This window comes from Cydia splendana, chromosome 5 (genome assembly GCF_910591565.1).
Source record: "Cydia splendana chromosome 5, ilCydSple1.2, whole genome shotgun sequence".
In the NCBI taxonomy this organism is placed as follows: domain Eukaryota; kingdom Metazoa; phylum Arthropoda; class Insecta; order Lepidoptera; family Tortricidae; genus Cydia; species Cydia splendana.
The window spans coordinates 11,028,689-11,049,307 of record NC_085964.1 but is presented as its reverse complement, the minus strand read 5'-3'; the positions used below and the strand labels follow the sequence as shown (position 1 = coordinate 11,049,307).

Genomic DNA, 20,619 nt, shown 5'->3' with positions numbered 1-20,619 from the left:
AGAATTAAACTGTTGACTAAAATGCGCAGTGCAGTTACGGCTAACACTTTCCAGGAATGTATATTTTTGTGGAAGTATGGAACGGTTGCAATTTACTCAGCCTATAATTTCGCGGCCTCGTGGGAATAAAAATGCAATTTTCACCCGTTGCGATTGCACTTTGAATTGGTATGACGATTGTGAATTATTAAATATATTACCTTCGTTTAGCTTGCCCCGGCACTTTGGTTTATTGTGAATGTGGATAATATTATGAAACACACTCGAATGATTTACTTTTATGCATGATAATTTAAATGTATGGTAAGGTTTGGACCAGGCAATCTACAATGCAGAATGCTTGTAAAATATGACTGCCATAAATGCACTGCGGTAGCGTATTAGCTACAAAGTATACTTTTAGGCTTAAGTATACTAGAGAAGTATTATTGCTTCTTGGTAAAGGATAACATCATAAGGAAACCTACCAACTCTGCGAATAATACAAAGGAGTAGGTATGATAAAGCCCCTATCAAAAGGGAACGTGAAGTTCTCCACTCAAACCGGGCGCATGATCACACCATCCGTGGATCTATGATTGTATTGGCAGACGGGCGTTTTCGGAAAAAAATATTTGGGTCAAATATCACTGTCCCACGACTTTGGTATACTTTTTTACCGTCAAATACTGTTTTAAAGTGTACTACATGTATACAAAAATTGTAAAGTGATTTATTATCTGAGTATTTATAGTAAAACAACTGATTAAATGGTACTTAAAAGTAAAAAAAATGTACAAAAACTGAAGAAAAGGAGATGATTTTTGAGTGTCCCATGCACACTTTGCATACTTTGGATCCAAATATTATATACCTGCCGCCTTCTAGGCCCGAACCTGGTTGTAATGTGATAAGATCGTATTAGCCAAAATCTATTTAAAATCTCATTTCATAGCACCTAAAGCAAAAATTTGCACAAATGTTTAATTTATAGTTGTCCTTTAAAATCGATGGAGTGGAAATTTCCACTCACGTCACGGAGTTTTTGCCAACTTAGTTGCAAAAATCTACTAATATCTAACGCATTTTTACATTATTGTAATATTATCATCCTGTATTACCCGGTGTTTGGAATTTATAAGGCAGTTGGGCTCGAAAATGCAAGGTTTAGTTTGTGCGTCACGCTGTGCAGAAATTTATTTTCCACAACGAACGGGATTAAGCTGAAGGTAAGGAAACAGTTATTGACTAAATTTATATGAATTTTAATAGATTATTATGTGTTGTATGATATCAAATAATTAGAATTAAGAAAATTCTAAGGATCAAACCGCTATTTCGCTTTATTTACCAACCGGCATGCCTACGTCACATCCAAAACGTTACGTGATGTATTAGTGGAACAAAAAAACGTGACGTATGGAATGAAAATGCACGGCTTACATGCCGTCATTTTAGTATTAATTAACCTGCCAAAATATAGTACAAATAATTTTATTCTAGCTTCATATATTCATGTCAACTTAACTATTAGGTAATTACACACTTAACTGGTGTGATGCACTCCCATAAATAATTACTTACATATGTCATTTTACTCATTTTTATTCCTATAAGGTACTATTTAAGATTTATTGTAAAAAAGACTAAAAGTACCTTACCAACAAGTGATGTTAACCTTTTTAATTTTATTATACATTATAACTTTATAGATAGTTTTTAGGTAGTATAGATATTAAACTATCTATTATCTATATACCTAACACGTAAAGCGGAGAGCTGGTAATTGCGCTCCTATGAAATACAATTTAGTAGGTACATACATAGATAAATAGAAAATTCAATAAGTGGGAAAGAAGAATTTCGCCAAAGTCTCGCACGTGCGAAAAGGAGCGAAACCTGAACGCTTTAAAACGCGCCGTTGCCGGTTTGATCAACCGCTCTGCTATCACGCGCGCAACGTTGTCACTCTTATACAGCGAAGCGAGATACTGTACTTGTGTGTGTAATGGACGCACACAGACGCGTAGGCCCGGGCGCGCCTCGCTGCATTATTTTGTCACTTTTCGTTCGGCACTGGCAAGTGGCAGGAAGCGTTTATTTATTCCTTATCATTATTTCGATTTAACTGTTTGACCCGGCTGACGTTTACGGAACTTGATATCTTTCTTCTACTTGTGACTTGGCTTAATTGTTTATTGGACTTTGCTGATCAGCTTATCGTTTTGGACTCCGTGAGTTGTCACTACCTATTGGATTATTTCATCTGCCTTTACTCAAGTAAGTACCTATGCCTTTTTTATACCTACGTGTTATTATTTACAAAACTTCTGGTTATATTATTACAAATTGGCACCTAATTATGTCACGTATAGTATTGTAAGTAGATTTGTATAATTATTTTAAGAGAAATCATGGTAGTTAACAATAAAGTTATTAGGTTAGTTTCGTAAAAAGGTTAGTCAAAAGAGTAGGGAAAATAAGTAGGTATGTACCTAGTTATATACGAACTTACACAGTGATTGCACATTGGTTGTTGTGAAGTGTTAGAAATTGATAAATATCTTTATATAGCTGTTCATAAAACAGTGTGAAAATTCGTAACAAATTGGATTTAAGTTCAGTTAGACATCAAACGGCCTTGAACTATCCCAAAAGTGAATGACAAAAGAAAAATCATGTTTAAATCTGTCTAATACTACTATGTAAGAACACCGTTGTTGTGTTGTCGTGATTTCAGTTCTTTGTAACACGTAATAACCAGTGATCGGTAAAGTCGGCGCCACACCGCGGGATTCCAAGTAGAAATCTTATTGTGGACATGACTCAAATGCCGCGATCTTGTTCGAAAAATATTCTAATACTTAGAATATTGAGTGTTATTTATTTATAAATAGACTTTGAAACTATAAATAAACGCATATATTGTATCATTATTCATTAAAAACATTGATACACTTTAAACGAGTAGGTATTGTTTCAATTTCCAGTAGGTACCTACCTCTTATTTTTGCACCCGTGACAAATATAATGTTGTTTAAAATAAACTTATCTAAAGTGATAAATAACCCTTTACCTGACTACCTGGCTTGTCCAAGGTCACTGTTGGATTCTCTATTGTTTGCGTCGTGCAACGAGTGCATAGTTGAATCTAGCGTGAAAGAGACGGCAAACAGTGTCCATTTATTAATATAAGTAAATGCAATCCGTTTCTATAATAGTTTAATGATAAGGAATTGGTTGAGAACCCATTTCTAGTAGAAAATAAAATATGTTAAGTTATATTCCTCGGACCATTAAGTTCGCACGTTGTGATTTAAAGTTTATTTGATCATTGTTTATTGTAAAACCTTTACACCTGTTCATTATTATACGGTAATATAAATTTATTTTATTAACTTTTTAAAATATTGTAGTAATACAACACGATTCCTGGGATTCCCGCAGCATATTCGTATTAGCTTAAAGATATTAATGATTGAGGTCATGAAAAAACCAAATTTTCTTATCAGTTGTTTGCTTCAGAGCGAATCTCACAACGCATTATTTAAAAGTAACTATTTACATGCAGTAGTTGCAGTGCACATACATATTCAAAATCTTTCTAAACCGAGAAAAGTTAATATGGCATTCCAATAAATAATTTTTCGTGGCAATTCATTTGACGAATAAATTATTCCACGACTAATTTATTCAAATGAGAAAAATAATCGAAAATATTCATCATTTCTGATTCGTCATTCGAATAAATTTTGCCCATCTCTGAGACACAATAAACAAAATAATCAAATAACTTGAGTGACTTTTGAAAATATCACTAAAATCACGACGACATGTAATCATGCCAATCATGGTATTCTTACATAGTAATACAGTGAAACCTGGTTAAGTGGGACCTGGATAAGTGAGAAACCTCTATAATAGCTGGGACTCACGGTGCGGTCCCGACACTTTAGCACTGAATTACCTCTGTTACTGAGAAAAAACGAACCTCTATAACTGGGATTCGTTGTTGTGATTTTATAGTCACATGCCTCTATAATTGAGACAGAGAGTGTATTTTACCTCTTTTACTGAGACTATATTTATTATATACTTACTATATTTATTATTACTACTTTACTATATTTATTATTAGATTACATTTTCCTAATTGTTTTTTAGAATTTTATAGGGAATTGACTTCTGTATTTGAGATAACGTCAATCTATGACCTCTCTAACTTGGACTTCATTGAACAATTTCCGTATTCTTACTAACTCTTAGTCTATCCACAAATTCTGCATTTGCCTAATTGTGTGTAAACAACCTCAAGTTTGATTTAGTTAATTTATGAAAGTAGTTAAAACTATCGAAACGAAAGCTGAAATATTGATAAGTAACACGAAAAAATAAATTTTAATTTATTAAATTTCTAATACGCAATGAAGTCCGTATCAAATTTAATTTTATTTTGAAGTATCTATCCTTTGGAGAATCATTCAAATTAAATTCAAATAAATATTTAAACAGACTTAAAAAATATCCAGGTTTCACTGTATTAGACAGATTGAAACACGTTTTTGGGTATGTTTTTGTTTTTGTCGTACACTTTTGAACTACTTTCGATTGAAACGAATGAATGGAGATGTCTATAAATAAATAAAATAAATAAATATTATAGGACATTCTTACACAGATTGACTAAGTCCCACAGTAAGCTCAAGAAGGCTTGTGTTGTGGGTACTCAGACAACGATATATATAATATACAAATACTTAAATACATAGAAAAAACCCATGACTCAGGAACAAATAACTGTATCATCATACAAATAAATGCCCTTACTGGGATTCGAACCCAGGACCATCGGCATCGCAGGCAGGGTCACTACCCACTAGGCCAGACTGGTCGTCATATGACTATCCGGGATGACTTGCACGAAAAGTAACCTGTAAACTTATTTGCCAACTACATGTTCCTATAATCAAATGTCTGGTTATATCGCTTATAATTATTTTTCATTCTTAAGAGGGATGGGGTCATCCCGATACAAACGTGTAATTGGCTGTTACTATTTTAGGTGTATTTATCATTGATTTATAAGTATTCCGTTGCCTTTAAATTTCAATTGTTGTATAGTCTCACTTGTCACCAAAAAACGAATATGAAAATGTCACCCCATTGTTTTGCATTTGCGTAGAAAAGTTCATGATGATGACATTTAATTCTTGCATAAAATCCCAAGGTCACAATACCATGATAATCGTTTGTTTATTAAATTTACCTATTGTGAATATTATTTTGTAGAAACCCACATGGCATTGACGGCAGCCGAGCGGTCGAAGCGTTATAGAGAAAAAATTAAGCAAGATGCTGAAAAGTATGAGCGATATAAGAAAACAGAACAGAACCGGCTACGTAAACACCAAAAACGAATTAAAGACCTCACGGATAAAGAAAAATCAGAAACCAGAAAAAAGTGGCGGGAACAAAAGAGGAAACAAAAAGAGAAAAAACAGAAAAGTATACTACCAAAAACAGTTAATAACACATCCCACCAAGCGGTAGGCCCAAAATCTACTTCGAAGAATTCGAATCTACTTATAAAGAAGTATCGACATTTGCTTTCACTCTACAAAAAAGCTCAAAACCAGGTGGAAACGTATAAAACAACGGCAAGCACATTGAGGAAGAAACTTTACCGTATGCAAAATAAACTTACAGAAGAAAGAAAATCATTGCTTGAATTACGGTCTCAAACTGCTAAGTTGAAAGCTCGCCAGGAAGTGATGGAATTATCTCTGCGTGAAGTATACGGCGATTGTAAAAAAAAAGATCACAAACAGGTTCTCAAACAAATCGTTACAAAAGTCGGTAATCACACAAACCAGAAACCCGACCACGGGTTACTCGGTCTGAAAAGTGTAAAAACAATCCGCAAAAAAAAATTGCGCAATAAGAAAATTCAATTGGAATTAGAAAAATTTTACCACAGAGATGATATCAGCAGAAGCACGGCCGGCAAGCGTGAAACTAGGACTATGAAGAAAAAGAAGATGCAAATCAGATACCTTGTCGACACTTTGCAAAATCTTTACCAAATTTATAAAGACGAGGGCGGAAAGTGCAGTTTCACTACATTCTTTGTGTACAAGCCGTTCTACATACTATCACCAAGTGCCAAGACGAGAGAGACATGCTTGTGTATCCGACATAGTAACATTGATTTTATGTTCAATGCCTTAAAACGTAATGACGTCATACAATACAAGGACACGACTGAATTGTTGCAAGACTTGGCTTGTAATGTTACATCGTACGATTGCATGTACGGAAAATGCGAACAGTGCAAACAGAACACTGTTAAATATAACGAAGACACGTTACAAAATAGTGTCCAATGGTGGAAATGGGTCAGAATAAACCACACATATGAAAAATCTGGACAAGACTGCACAACCAAAAAAACAACAAAACAATGTGTAACAGGTACTGTTGCTCAACTTTTGGAAATATTTGCCAGTGAAATAAAAGACTTTCAGAAACACTACTTTAACTGGAAGGAACAACAAAAACAATACCGTGATTGCGTCACACAGATGAAAGAGGAAGAGATAGCTATCCTTTGTGACTTCTCTGAAAACTATAGTGGCAAATACGGAGAAGAAGTTCAAGCCACCCATTTCGGTGCTTCTAAAAGTTCGATTACTCTACATTGTGGTGTAATATTTGAAAAACGCCGTGCTCAGTCATTTGTTACTGTATCTGACAACCTTTGCCATGAGCCTCACGCAATATGGGCACATCTCATCCCTGTAATAAAGCATGCGAAGGAAATGAACCCTAATTTAAAAGTCATCCACTTTTTCTCTGACGGTCCAACATCTCAGTATCGGCAAAAGAAAAATTTCTACTTATTAAACCTGTTGACCCAAGAACTTAATCTGACACATGCGACTTGGTCATTCTCAGAGGCAGGACATGGAAAAAGCATGGCTGACGGTATCGGAGGATCTGTAAAACGACAGTTAGATAAAAGGGTGTCATATGGTCAAGATATTACATGTGGCACAGAAGTTTATCAAGTTCTGCAGGACAGAATGAGGTCTGTAAAGCCTTTTTACGTCTCTGATGAAGATATTTCTCACATGAAGAAATTGGTCCCCGACAAATTACGCCCAGTACCACAAACAATGCAACTGCATCAAATTATTTCGGAACAAGGATCACAACAGATCCAATACCGTGAGCTAAGTTGCTTCTGTGGCGAAATGCGAGGCATATGTAAATGTTATTTGCCTAAAACGCACAGCTTTGGAACTCCATCCATAAATACAAGAATATCCAGAAATAGCACCAAATCCTCGATTCCAGGTCCACCAGGTCCATCAGGTATCCAAAAACTGTCAGTCACTCTAAGAGAACCCCAAACAGTTTCAAAGACTTGCATGACATCGGAGTTACACACAGCTGCTGAAATGCACACCCCTAAAACACCCCCTTTGCCACCTGTTTCATTCATAACTTGTGACGATAATCCCATTTGCGATGATATATTATCAGATATACTTAATATTCCCATTGAAATCCTGGATAATAATGTACATGACCTGTTTGAAGAACACAACTCACCTGAATGTTTATTGCTTGACATTGAAGGCACAGAAAGTCTACAAGAAAATATTTCACCACTGACAATTCAACCACAATCATCAGTATCATCATCTAAAGTAAGACCTGTTAAAAAAGTCAAGGTTCTTAAACCATCTAGGCGTAACAATAATTCCAAAAACATTAAGTCAGAAGAGGAAACATTTCCTTGCCATCAGTGTAAGTCTCGTCGACAGTTTAACATGAGAGACATGGTTAAATGTATGGTTTGTTCGAACTGGGTTTGTTGTACCTGTAGCGGAACAACTATGTTTGACTACATTTGTTCGATTTGTTTAGACGTTGAGTGAGATATATAATAAAAACAGATATATAATAATATATATATATATATATATATATATATATAATACAGGCAGTCAAATTACACAGATGACGTTGTAAAATAATATATTATAACTACTCTACTATACTATACACAGATAGAATATAAGTGTAAGCGTAAGACGTGTGTATAGTATAGTAGAGTAGTTATAATATATTATTTTACAACGTCATCTGTGTAATTTGACTGCCTGTATTTCTAGACATATGCTAAAGGGGTCTAATGATTTGTTACTACGGTTATTGTTTGTTTTTAACAAATAAGATTTTCATTAATTTTGTTTAAAAAATCCACCATACTTTCTTTTGTAATGATTGAGTGAGCAGTAAGTTAGCAGTTGTTTGAAATATTTGGAAACTCGGATGGGTTTACTAAAGCAGGCCACTGACGAGCCTTCCAAATGGATGTCGTTACAATGGATTCATCCAAATGGACGGCATCCTAATATTAAACATTGTACATTTTTAATATTTACGGCCCGATTTTGGATTGCAGCCACGCTATTTGGACTGTTGGAAGGCTCGTCAGTGGCCACCTTAAAGTTAAAAGTCATAATTTTGACCCCATAGGTTAAGATAGGTTTAGTAGGTATAGTTTTAATTTATATAAGCGTGTGATTGTTAAAGAAGATTATATATTAAAGATTCATTAAAGTCATAATTATAAGATTTTTAGAGACAAAAATTACATTCAGTACTAAATTAAGCTAGCTATTTTCCGCCCATCGTCAGCCTAAGTCGCAAACCTCGTAACGCCATTTCAAGGAAATTATTAATTGCTACCTTGGACAACAATACTAAAGTCGACTTAGGCCGACGACATGTAAACCTATCATGTGATTCCTAAACGTGACATTATGATCCATAACGTCACTTTGTCCTACTGTACCTGTGATTTATTTTATAAGAATTAACAATAATTATAAGGATAATTGAACTGATTTCGATCTCATTTGCAAGAATAATAAGTGATATTTAATAAAAACAACTTTTTATAGTACCTTTTCCTTACGTATTTTATGCTAAGATGTTTGTAAAGCAACGATAAAAACCAAAAATGTAGCGTATTGGAAAGACTTTTTAAAATAACTTTATTAAAATACATAGTATTGCAGTTGTTATTCGTTTTTAGAAGATTATTTTTCTTTTGTATTTTGATAAATAAAGACTGGTTCAATTAAAACACTCCGATCTTTCTTTAAAACCTACCTAAATTTTGTGACGTAATGGATGTTCACATTGGTTGTCATTACGTTTAAAGTGACTTATTAAGAATATCAATAACGTATATCGAAAAAAAGCGACATTTTCATAAAATATCGATATAGTAGATATAATTAAACCCATTTTTAGTTAAAAAAAAATTTTTTTTAGTGGGTGGAATTCCATTACGTGACGGACCCTAATTCTAAAAACGCCCAGACACGAACATAGACAGACGTAAACCATGTTATTTGTATTGCAGAAAGTTTCCCTATTTATAAAGTTTGAGAACGCCACGACAACCGACGGATGCCATAGCGTGTACTCGTGTAGACACTGACGTCAATAGATGTCATAGGCAGAACATACCAGAAGTATATTTTTATACGAGTACCATGGCGTTAACGTCATGCATTTTGTATCATTACGCCATCTAATGACCTGGACGCATATCTTAACGACTGGCCGGAGATTGCTCAAAACCGAGACGAATGGAAATCGAGGGAGGAGGCCTTTACCCAGCAGTGGGACACCGTATAGGCTTATATAATAATATAATAATAATAACGCCATGTAAATTGTACAACCCCGACAACATTGCTGTGTTAAGTACTTGCAAGCTTTTTTAAATCGAAAACCGTAACTAAATCAGCATAGTTATTTTGAAAATATATAGGAACATTCATGTGCTTGCCAAAATACATAAAAACAGCTTCTCAGCCTGAAAACACAGATCGTCTCTTGTATAATTTTCACAATTACATTTTCGTACATAAAATTGTGGCTGTTAAAATATTTTACGTACTATATCATCGGTATTGAACAACATTAATTAACGAATAAAACAAATATCAAAGTAATTAAAACTACACAGTTACTAGGTATAATTAGGATAGCAATGTACAGAGGTCGCAGTAACGTTTGCTTTATTGTAATTTCGTAAACGGTGATAGGTTCGAGACTGTTTTGCATACAATTTCCATCATAAACGTATCGAGACATAGCTATAACAGAACCCGACTAGGAACAATATTCCTCGCTCCCTAAGTCTTCCACAGTTCAAACTAAGATCCCGGACTGTAAGCGCGGTAACAGTAGTTCGGGGCTTGAGTAAATCACTTTATTTACTCTATAGTCTACAGGTGCTCGTAGTTAGTGACTAACGGACGAATGAGCAGAACTAACAATAATTATTTGAGCGTATTTATACAATAGCTGCGAACTAATTAGATACCTATCTAAGTAATGTTTACAATTTGATATCATGAATAGTATTGTAAATACAATTTGATATTGCGATACATTGTCCCGTACTAAATTAAGTGTATTTATGGTATAGTATAATTAGTTGAAATTACAGCGCCTTTGATAATGGGTTTAATTAACATTGGGTTTGTGGTTTGAATCGATAAGTTGTGACGGCTCGGCCACGACATCGAGCGACTTGCGACGGCGGGAGCGATAACCATAGGTTGGAGCGAAAGGTCCGATCGCTGTGTCACGCTCCAACCTATGGTTATCGCTCCCGCCGTCGCAAGTCGCTCGATGTCGTGGCCGAGCCGTTACGTTACCGATCGAAAGATGTTGGCCGATCAGACTTTGATTACATGACATATAGGCACAAATAATTTAACATACAAAAAGTAATCACATCAGAACGAATAAAGTTAAACTAATCTCCATTAAGCAATCTATTCCACAAGATATATTATGGTAGTTTTTACTAGGTATTCGAAATATGTTGTGTGATTATCGCCAAGGCTATCTAAATTATATTAGTCAAATCAACCTTCTCCTACATGATATGTGCATCCTAAAGGAGCCTGAAGTCCACTTTGGCAACCTATTTTCAAGAAAACACTAGTTTTTACGAAAGCGATTGCTATCTGTGGCATCCAAGATTCATATTTAGAAGCCGAGGTTTCATCTTATTTTGATATAACCTGAGTTGTGCCATCATTAGGCATCTTACGCGCACCAATAAGTGCTAGCGAGATTTCGCGAGCACCAATCAGCGTCAAGCGATCTTCAAAGTCGTATCAAACCAGATGAAAACTTTAACAAGTTAAATTAGAACCGACTTCCAGTGCCCTGTTTATCAAAAGCTTGTAACTTGTAATACAAGTGGAAGTCCCTTTCTAACAAACGCTGTCAAAAAGGGACTTCCACTTGTATTACAAGTTACAAGCTTTTGATAACAGGGCACAGGTCACATCTTTTTGTACCTACTGTCGTGATGGCAGTGTCGACAACGGGTCGTTATCATTATTATAAAATGTACGTTAATTAAATTTGTATCCATTCAACTGTATTTCCTTATTTCACAATACAGCATACATACTCGTATTTGTGTGTATTTCGTAATTAAAACATTCGAATTTCAATGAAATTACTCGGTCTACGAAATGCTAAAATCATAACATAACAAATGGTAATATTTTATTTCAATATAGGCAATATTTTTTTTACATCTCTCTTGAGCTTTTTGTTTGTATTTGCAGTAGATTAGCACCCACTTTGATTCGAAAACACATTGTTCTGTTTTCAATTATCATATTGAAACCAAATGTGTTTCGAGAGGATTATAAAATAATATTTAACACATTCAGTACTAGCTCGAGCTACGCGCTACGAGCGTAGCCGATAACACGGGAAAAACCGTATGTAGCGGAAAGCGCCTACGAACAGTGAACTCCCCTAGGGAGTCGCTGGCAATGAATGTGTTTCAACCGGTCAGCCATTTTATCAAAAATGTACACTATACCTACGTTTTTTTACTGGACTTATATTGACCGGGATATGGACCGTGATTATGATTACCTTTGGTATTGTTTTCGAGCTCCCGATATTTACTTAGACTCAGTTACATATCGTTATTATATTATCGTTGATAGTTATATGTATATCGGGAGCTCGAAAACAATTACAAAAGGTAATCACGGTCCATATCCCGGTCGATATAAGTCTATTGAAACTAACCGTGAATCATTCAAAACCGTTATATACGTTTTTTTTCTTTATTGGATTTTTTAATGATATGTCTACTTAGAATTACGAGCTCTTTCGATCCTAATAGGAGAAAAAAGTGTCCAGTGCCCAGGGCAGGGTGCCAAGGGCGTGATCCGGGTGACCTAGTGGCGTCTGCTGCGAATGAGACAGACTTGCAAAGGACGCGGGTTCGTTCCCAGCCCTGGGCGACGGAGGCCTTGGTTACTTTTAGGGTTCCGTACCCAAAGGGTAAAAACGGGACCCTATTGCTAAGACTCTGCCGTCCGTATATCTGTCTGTGAGTCACCAGGCTGTATCTCATGAACCGAGGTAGCTACCTACAGTTGAAATTTTCACAGATGATGTATTTCTGTTGCCGCTATAACAACAAATACTGAAAACAGAATAAAATAAAATATTTAAGTGGGGCTCCCATTGCAGTCTCTACCAGTCAACCATAACAGTGATACCTACAATTGGTGCAGAGAGAGAAATATATTGAGTGAATTAAAAAAAAGCAAACTAAACTTATAAACTACATAAATAAATAAATTATATGGGTATAAACTACCACATACCTATTTATAAAATGCATACTATAAATATAATAATGATGGATATTATTCGAACTCTTGTTTTAGCGAAAGAACACTGACTTGGAGCTTGTCTAATATTTAGAGGATTTTACAAAAAAACACAATAGAAACACAATCGCGTGTTGATTTTTGCTTGCTCGACGCGACGAGATAAATTTAGAGAAGATAATAACTTTTTGAACTTTATTTGAATTTGTTCACTTAAATATGGCACAATAGGACATTTCCTATTGTAGCGACAAACATCCGTCAGTCTAAACGCAAGGAATGGTAATACGACTGAGCGCTGTTTAGTGCTATGGCATTGTATAATAATGACATGTATGCGAAGTAAGCGCATTTGCCGCGTCTAGTTCAAAATAAAAATATAGCGGTAAAACAAAAATAAGATACAACTTCAATTAAATATTTAAGTAAGTAAGTAAGGTCTTTCTTTGCATTAAATGTGGTAAAAACAGGTCTTAAATATTATAAATTGAAAAAGCATCACACATTTAGCTGAATTGCAGCATGCAAAATGTACACCTGTATCTAAAATCTCTTGCAACATGCAACATACAACTTGCATTATACAATTAAGAGTTGAGAGCAAGAAAAACATGAATTGCAGTCTCTACCAGTCAAAAAAAACAAAAACAAGCAAGAAAAAAATGAAGTTAAGTTAATGTACATACTATATGTTTTTAGTTTAAGGACAATAATATTGTGTGCCCTTACAGGGTGTCATGTACCTACCGCTTTATACTTGTAACACCTTACTGTATTATGAACATGACTACAATGAAATAAAGAATAAAGAAAGAATTTAAATCATTAATAATTTGGCTATTTTGAAATCAAAATTTATTTTGAAATTATGTACGCCAAAACATAGTGAACAAAATTGTAGACCCGCGAGAATCTGCTTCCACCAGAAGCCACAGAAATATGTTTTGTTGATGATATCGCTTATAACCAACCAGATTATTCTTATAGGTACTACTTTTAGATTAATAACCCAGCCGGATAACGGATTACTTATGAAGAATTTCCTCCCTCTGAGACTAGAAATCTTACAGGAACATATTTTCCGCGTTGCTAACGGAGTATTCACGTGTAGGTGATCAGTGCTACATGTCATGAGATTGGTTTTATATTTTTACCATTAAACACTTTTATAAAGTGGATTGAAAAAAAAAAAATACTTATTATTTTACCTCTTCTCTCATTCCCTAGTAATCGGCAAAGTAGTCATTTAGGGTACACAATTAGTACACACAAAGATCTAACTAACCTTAATCTTGCAATTTGATTCGTGATTCGTCTTTTCTTGCTTTCATCGAATAAAGCGATTTTCGGTCGAAATATTTCGAAAGTACTTTTTTCATACGTAGTATTGTATTGATAGACCTGAAGGGCTAAGATGGCCGGCTTTTTATTATTTGTCAGCATGGCTGTCACGTTCTAACAAGTGAGTAAGTGCGAAAGTGACACATGACATGACAGGTGATGAAAACGCGACCATGATACCGCTGCTGGAGGCCTTAGATAGTAACTTGTTATCCCTTATTGTGTGTCACTGTTGACAGCTGGACAGATCATAACAAGAACTTACTATCAGAATCAAGGAGGCTTCTCGACAATCACTCACGCTGTTTGGGGCACGAGAGGTGCAACGGGAACGGTGTCATTGGGGATATCACACGCACTTATTGGTATACACGCGCTATTGAGTTTGAAAGGAAATTGGCCTGATGACAGTAACAAAGAATCATGGAAATAATGGTTTCAAAGAAACATATACGTAAATACGATTCTAAAAAATGGCCCAATCTCAGTATAAACATTAGGATTATTAATATATTCAATAAAATAAAACTGCAAAATTCTCTAATCGGCCATTTTGACTGAAACGCGAATCAGAAGCGAGCTAAGAATTGACGTCATCAATGTATGACATATTTCTTAGAGCAACATAGACAACCTCATTGACTGTAATCCATTTCGTCCTCACCAAAGAGTTTGGAAGTTCAAAAAAAATATTATTTCGCCACTAAACATTTATTACGTCCAAAAAATATTATTACACGATATAAAGTATATATTTATTTGTTATTATATAAATAAAACGCTAAATAATACGATATTTCACAAAAAAACTTTTTTAATTTTTTGGCTGAATGGAACTATCATTGCCATGTTGGCTGTCGTAACTAGAAAAAATTAAAAATTAAAAAGTAAACCCGGCGCTCGGTGATTTTCACTCAAAATTTACATGTATCTAAATAATTCATCTTAAATTGCAACCGTGTGAGAGTCTTTGTATAAAATGACTTATTGTGAACAATTTTTGTAATGTATTTATCACCCCTAATCGTAATATATGGTGCTGAATTAATGTTAAATCTTATGAGTATAGCTGAAATATTGTGTTTTTCGGAACCAATACAAGTGTACCGATAATATTAAAAGGGATTTCAAAATTTGTCAACAGGCCAATTGCTAAAATAAATTCTGCCTCCTGTGGGCTAGCTGTGGGGTATTTGGTTACATTACCACCAACTATAAGAATCAAGTTAAGGTTTAGCCTACATTGAAACTTCAAAATCGTCTAAATAGTCTCGAGATTAAATACAAAAAACACATCTACAGCACCATTAACATAATGGGGTCATCCATTAATTACGTCACACGAATTTCTAGGTTTTTTTACCCCTCCCCCCCTCCTTGTCACACTTGGTCACATTTGGCAAACCCCTCCCCCCTGTTGTGACGTCACATTTCTTCAACGAAATCGGCAAATATTTATTTAATATTTTATCAAAATATTTTTGATAAAAGAATTATTAGTAATTTTATAACCCAAAACTGATTAAGAAATAAAATTAAACGAATAAAAACGATTATCGTTTCGAAACCTTGTTATTTAAATGATAATTAGCGTATAAAATAATTTAAATACATTTTCGGTTACTGATGAAGTTAAAGTGACATCACAAAGTTTATGACTCCCCCCTCCCCCTTGTCACAACATGTCACATTTTCTTGACCCCCTCCCTCCCCCTAAACGTGTGATGTAATTAATGGATGACCCCCTAATTAGCCTGTTATCGCCCACCTCCATCACCGCTAAGCCTATGAAAAGCTTGAGAGTGAGTCGACTCAGACATTTTGATGGCGATTGTACCCTACTTTATAATAATGATCGCCGTCGCGGGTGTTGTTCGGATATTTAATTAATGCCCTCGTTACGCAATCCGTAACATTAAAGCAATTAAAATAAACAAGCTGTCAACTCAAATTATGAAGTATTACGGCATTTCATTGAAAAGAACATTTTATCTTTGATTTAATCCAGATCTGAAAAGGAGGATTAAGTAGGTACTTTGCTCGTCATTTTATAATTTTAATTATAACTCCGTCGATTAATGCAAATCTATTTATGTTTTTGAATAACTTTGAAGACAGATAGCTTAACTTTCTATTTAAATAGGGTAAATTGGGTACGATGTGCCACTTTGCATGTATATGATTGATTGATCACCCATATTTTAGTACATACAATACGAGTAAGTGCCCCAACTTAAGTAATACCTCCGTCGCCAGTTGTATAGAAAGTGGATATTTTTGTTAGGGAACTCACTACACCTCCTTCTAGTTCTTTGGAAAAATATATTTAAACGTAAATCATACATTTGTCTACGTAAAAACATATTTTTTATATTTAAGTGCAGTGGTTACTTAACACAAAAACAGTTCCTGGAGTCGGTAGTGATGGCTTCACAATTATATCTAAAACTTCTAAAAACGGAATCGTTTTAAAAATATTGAACTGAGTTGGTCAAAGTCGCAAACCTCTTACATTAGTTACGGTCAAGTTACCTACTTTTCATAGTTCTAACCGGTTTATTATATAAAAATTGTGACAAAAAATACTGCTGTCTACATTTTTTAATTGTCTTCTGGTGCTTTATATCGCGCACAATGTGTCAATTTATTTTTCGAGTAAAGGCAGTCCACATCCCTATTAAGAGTTGATACGTCCACATCGATCACCACGTCGTCAGGCGGTCTAGTATAAGCATAACTGGCGCGCGAGTCCATACTTGAAGTTGCGCGAGATGTAGGTATGGTGTCGCGCGCGAGAACGCAACTCATGCCAGCAGGTCTAACCAATCAGGAGAAATTAGCTATCTAGAAAATAGGAAAAAACCCTCAGTGGCAATAATTTACAGCCTGGACCATTACCAGGTTGGATGTTCAGGGTTAGAGTTAATATTTTAATCAGAAACTAAGGAAGTATTTATTTGTATCTGCTGAGCAAGAATATGAAGATCGTCATAAATTTGTCTTGTTTTCGCATTGAAACATATTGTTTGCAAGATGTAATTACAATTAGTCTGTTGGCATTTGCATAACCTTGTGAATGATTGAGGGTATACGCTTGTGTCAAATAAACATCTCTCATAATCATACGCCAGCTTAAGGCAATCAGCTTCGTCTCACAGTTTTGATGTTTAGGTAGGTACTTACGTTCATAATAACTTAAACGATAGATTTAGATTTATTTATCTCATAATATGAAATTACAATATAAATTATTTTACACTAATCTATACGAATTTATATTATGATCGTCAAGTAGGAAAATAACATTTGATTATAATTATACAAATGTCAAGCAAAACGCAATTACAAAAGCCTTATAAGGAACACTACTGGGACACTTTTCTGTCGGTTGTTAATAAGGCGCTACTGCCATAAAAAATATACATATTATTAAACAACGAACAATGTTTTCTCTTATAAAGTCTTAAGACGTGATAGATTTGACGTGACGTCTTAGATTTTATGCAGACGTGGGATAGACTGGAATGTACATATATGTATATCTTTTTATTCTATAAAATACATCTTTATGCACATCGCAACATCCGACATTAGCAAATTCTTTCTTAGCCAACATCTTTGGTCCGTAATCTCGTGTATAAGTGAGAAGATCCCTGTATAATTGCACGTGTAAGTCTAGATTCGTCGAGACGGCACAATCAGTATAATTCTGCAAGACGGAGGCGGAACTTCGGTGGCTGAGTCGTTTTATTATTCATACGGTTGTTGCTCATCTCGCAATAGCGACGTTCATCGTTGTTATTCTGTGTGATTTTGATAGCATTGAACCACGTGAGTCTTCAACGTTCTGGGATTAGACAACACTTCACAGAGAGATCAATGCTTTCATAAATACCTTAATGAAGATCAAATCGAGCTAAATTACAAGGTCGTCAGCAATTTACATGTCGGTAATCAGTATAGCATTGTTGGAACAAATTAGTAATTCGTCCAGATTTCCTGTCGGTGTTATCGTTGATTGTTGGTTTGATATACAATTTTCGAAGTTATAAACAACAAAATCGAGTAAGTTTAAATTCGCAAGGTTCAATTAAAGTTAAACAAAGCCTTGGGCATATAACGGAAAACAAAAATCATCAAAACATTTTGTCTTCGTTTTACATATCTTTATTTTAACATGGAAACCGAATTTATCAAAGTAATTTTTTTTATATATATTTGGCGCAACTCAATTTTTAAGCCATTTAAACCATGTATTTTTGTCAAAAGCGTTCGAGTAACGGTTCCCAAATTGAATATTTTCTAATTTGAGATTCAAGAATACACAGGAATAGACCCAAAATTAATTGAAAATAAATAATAATAATAAATAAATATTATAGGATATTATTACATAAATTGAGTAAGTCCCACAGTAAGCTCAATAAGGCTTGTGTTGTGGGTACTTAGACCACGATATACATAATATATACATATTTATAAATACTTAAATACATAGAAAACACCCATGACCCATGACTCAGGAACAAATATCTGTGTTCATCACACAAATAAATGCCCTTACATTACTCGTTTTTTTGCCTTGTCTCCACTACCCTAAGGTTGTCTGGAAGAGATCGCTCTTTAGCGATAAGACCGCCTGTTGTCTATCATAGTTTAAGTTATGTAGACGCTCTACTAGGTATAACACCTGCGCTGCTTAGTAACACCTTAGTGTTTTACTAAAATATAACGATGCGTCCCTTGTCTGTCGTCGCGATGTAACAAATAAAATTATAGCAAATTCCTTTACAAATATTATATACAAAACCAGGGGACGTTAAACAACTGGAGGACGCTTGTAACTCAAGGAGCCTATTCTTGCTGGCGCGAAATTGCCTCGAAGAAAGGTAACGTCGACCTGTCACGTTTCGGGTAGAAATTTTTCTGGAGAAAATGTTGTACGGGTATAAAGCGATTTACTACGACGATTAGCGCCTTTTTAAGGCTTGTGCCATATAAACATCTTGGGTGTGTGCCATTAAAGAAGTGAAGTCAGATAATAATTCTGTGTCAGCGTAATTTAAGAAAAACGTCAATTTCTTGTGTATTTGTTGTTGATTAGGTACTTTGAAACCAAAATAACTACAGGGCGAGCGCGAATATCGAAGTAATTAGATTGTATTCGATATTGCCCAAATGACGATTTTATTTTCATACACGACTTTAAGCAGTTATTTCACAATTCACGTCAAGCGCACCTACACATTTTTGACAAGTTTTCTTATTATATTACGATTATTTAGTTACCTCGTAAGTTTGAAACAAGGCTGCCACGTCTCGTGCACGCAGTTGCCAGTTTAAAGATACCTACGAACTTACAGCTACGAGTTACAAAGTAGGTAGCGCCCCGATACGACGAGCGCTGCTATTGAACTTACAAGTTATTAATGCAGACATGAATAATGCTCATTCGTTTCGGTGAAATATCTACTCTGTCTAGGGTTAACATGAATTTGATACTTCGTTTTAAGATATTAATTTTGCGTCTGAAAGTCATTTGTGCCCTGTGTATGATTACACTGTGTGTTAATATCGTTAACAGCAGAATTTTCACTATTTAATTAAGTCTAAAATTTGCCTATCTAAATTAATATTCCATTTGACGACTTTATTGAAAGCAAAATCGTAAAGCCTTCACGATAAACTTAAAATGAGTATGTATTTGTAAACAATGTGCTATATAACTACAGGGTGTAATCGTTAAGTGTTTACATGCGAGTATTCCGTAAATATAACAGATATAAAAAATAATAATTAACTGACATTACACCCTGTATTTCTCCATAGTAGATACAATATATGTGACACAAGTAGAATATGATACCAATTAATTGATGAACGATGAATAAAACTAATCAGCTCAGCCCAATATTTAAATCATTTTCTCATCATATTTAGCGTTCTGAATTTCTCATTGGCGCGCATCATTGTTACGTAAAAATGACTTTATTTTGTTGTTCGCGTATATTTACTTTTTCCATTTATTACACAGGTGTATTATTACATCGTGGACTCGCCGCGGAATGAGGGCAAGGACTTCTTCGAGATCAGCATGCAGACGGGCGAGATCTTCACCAAGGTGGTGTTCGACAGGGAGAAACAAGGCGCCTACGCGCTCGAGGTCGAGGCACGAGACGGCGCGCCCTCCGCGCGGCCCAACTCCGACAACCAACCCAACTCAGGTCAGTTCAACTAACACATAGTCTTAAGGCGGGATTCCATCAGGGTGCGGTACCTACTGTTCGGCACAAGCATTTTTGTAGGTACTGAAATATGTTTGTTCCACATACCGGTGGCAATCCTGCTTTTAGGTGTTTTTTTTTTCGTGGAATCTATGAATAATGTCACCGTGCAGAGTAGATACGTGCGAGCATACATCGCCGAATGTCATTGACGCGTGAAAAAATCGTTACCTATGATTTCGCAGTTTCGGTATCCGTTTGCGCCATAGCCATACCTAATTCGATTGCGCATCGACTTTGTAAGGGACTATATAATGCTTATT

At 35.1% G+C, this 20,619-nt stretch overlaps 2 protein-coding genes across 2 annotated transcripts in view; one reads left to right on the top strand and one right to left on the bottom strand.

Moving 5' to 3' along the window:
* Nucleotides 1–20,619, top strand: part of LOC134790644 (neural-cadherin-like) — a 304,222-nt gene that overhangs the window by 9,098 nt on the left and 274,505 nt on the right. Inside the window, exon 4 of the mRNA XM_063761503.1 lies at nt 20,107–20,296. Coding sequence (XP_063617573.1) covers nt 20,107–20,296 — 190 coding nt within the window. The remainder of the gene's footprint in view (nt 1–20,106; nt 20,297–20,619) is intronic.
* The window catches only part of LOC134790671 (uncharacterized), a 333,743-nt gene continuing 328,809 nt past the window's right edge, over nt 15,686–20,619 (bottom strand). The window contains exon 5 of the mRNA XM_063761565.1: nt 15,686–15,817. The gene's annotated coding sequence lies outside the window, so the exon portion shown is untranslated. The remainder of the gene's footprint in view (nt 15,818–20,619) is intronic.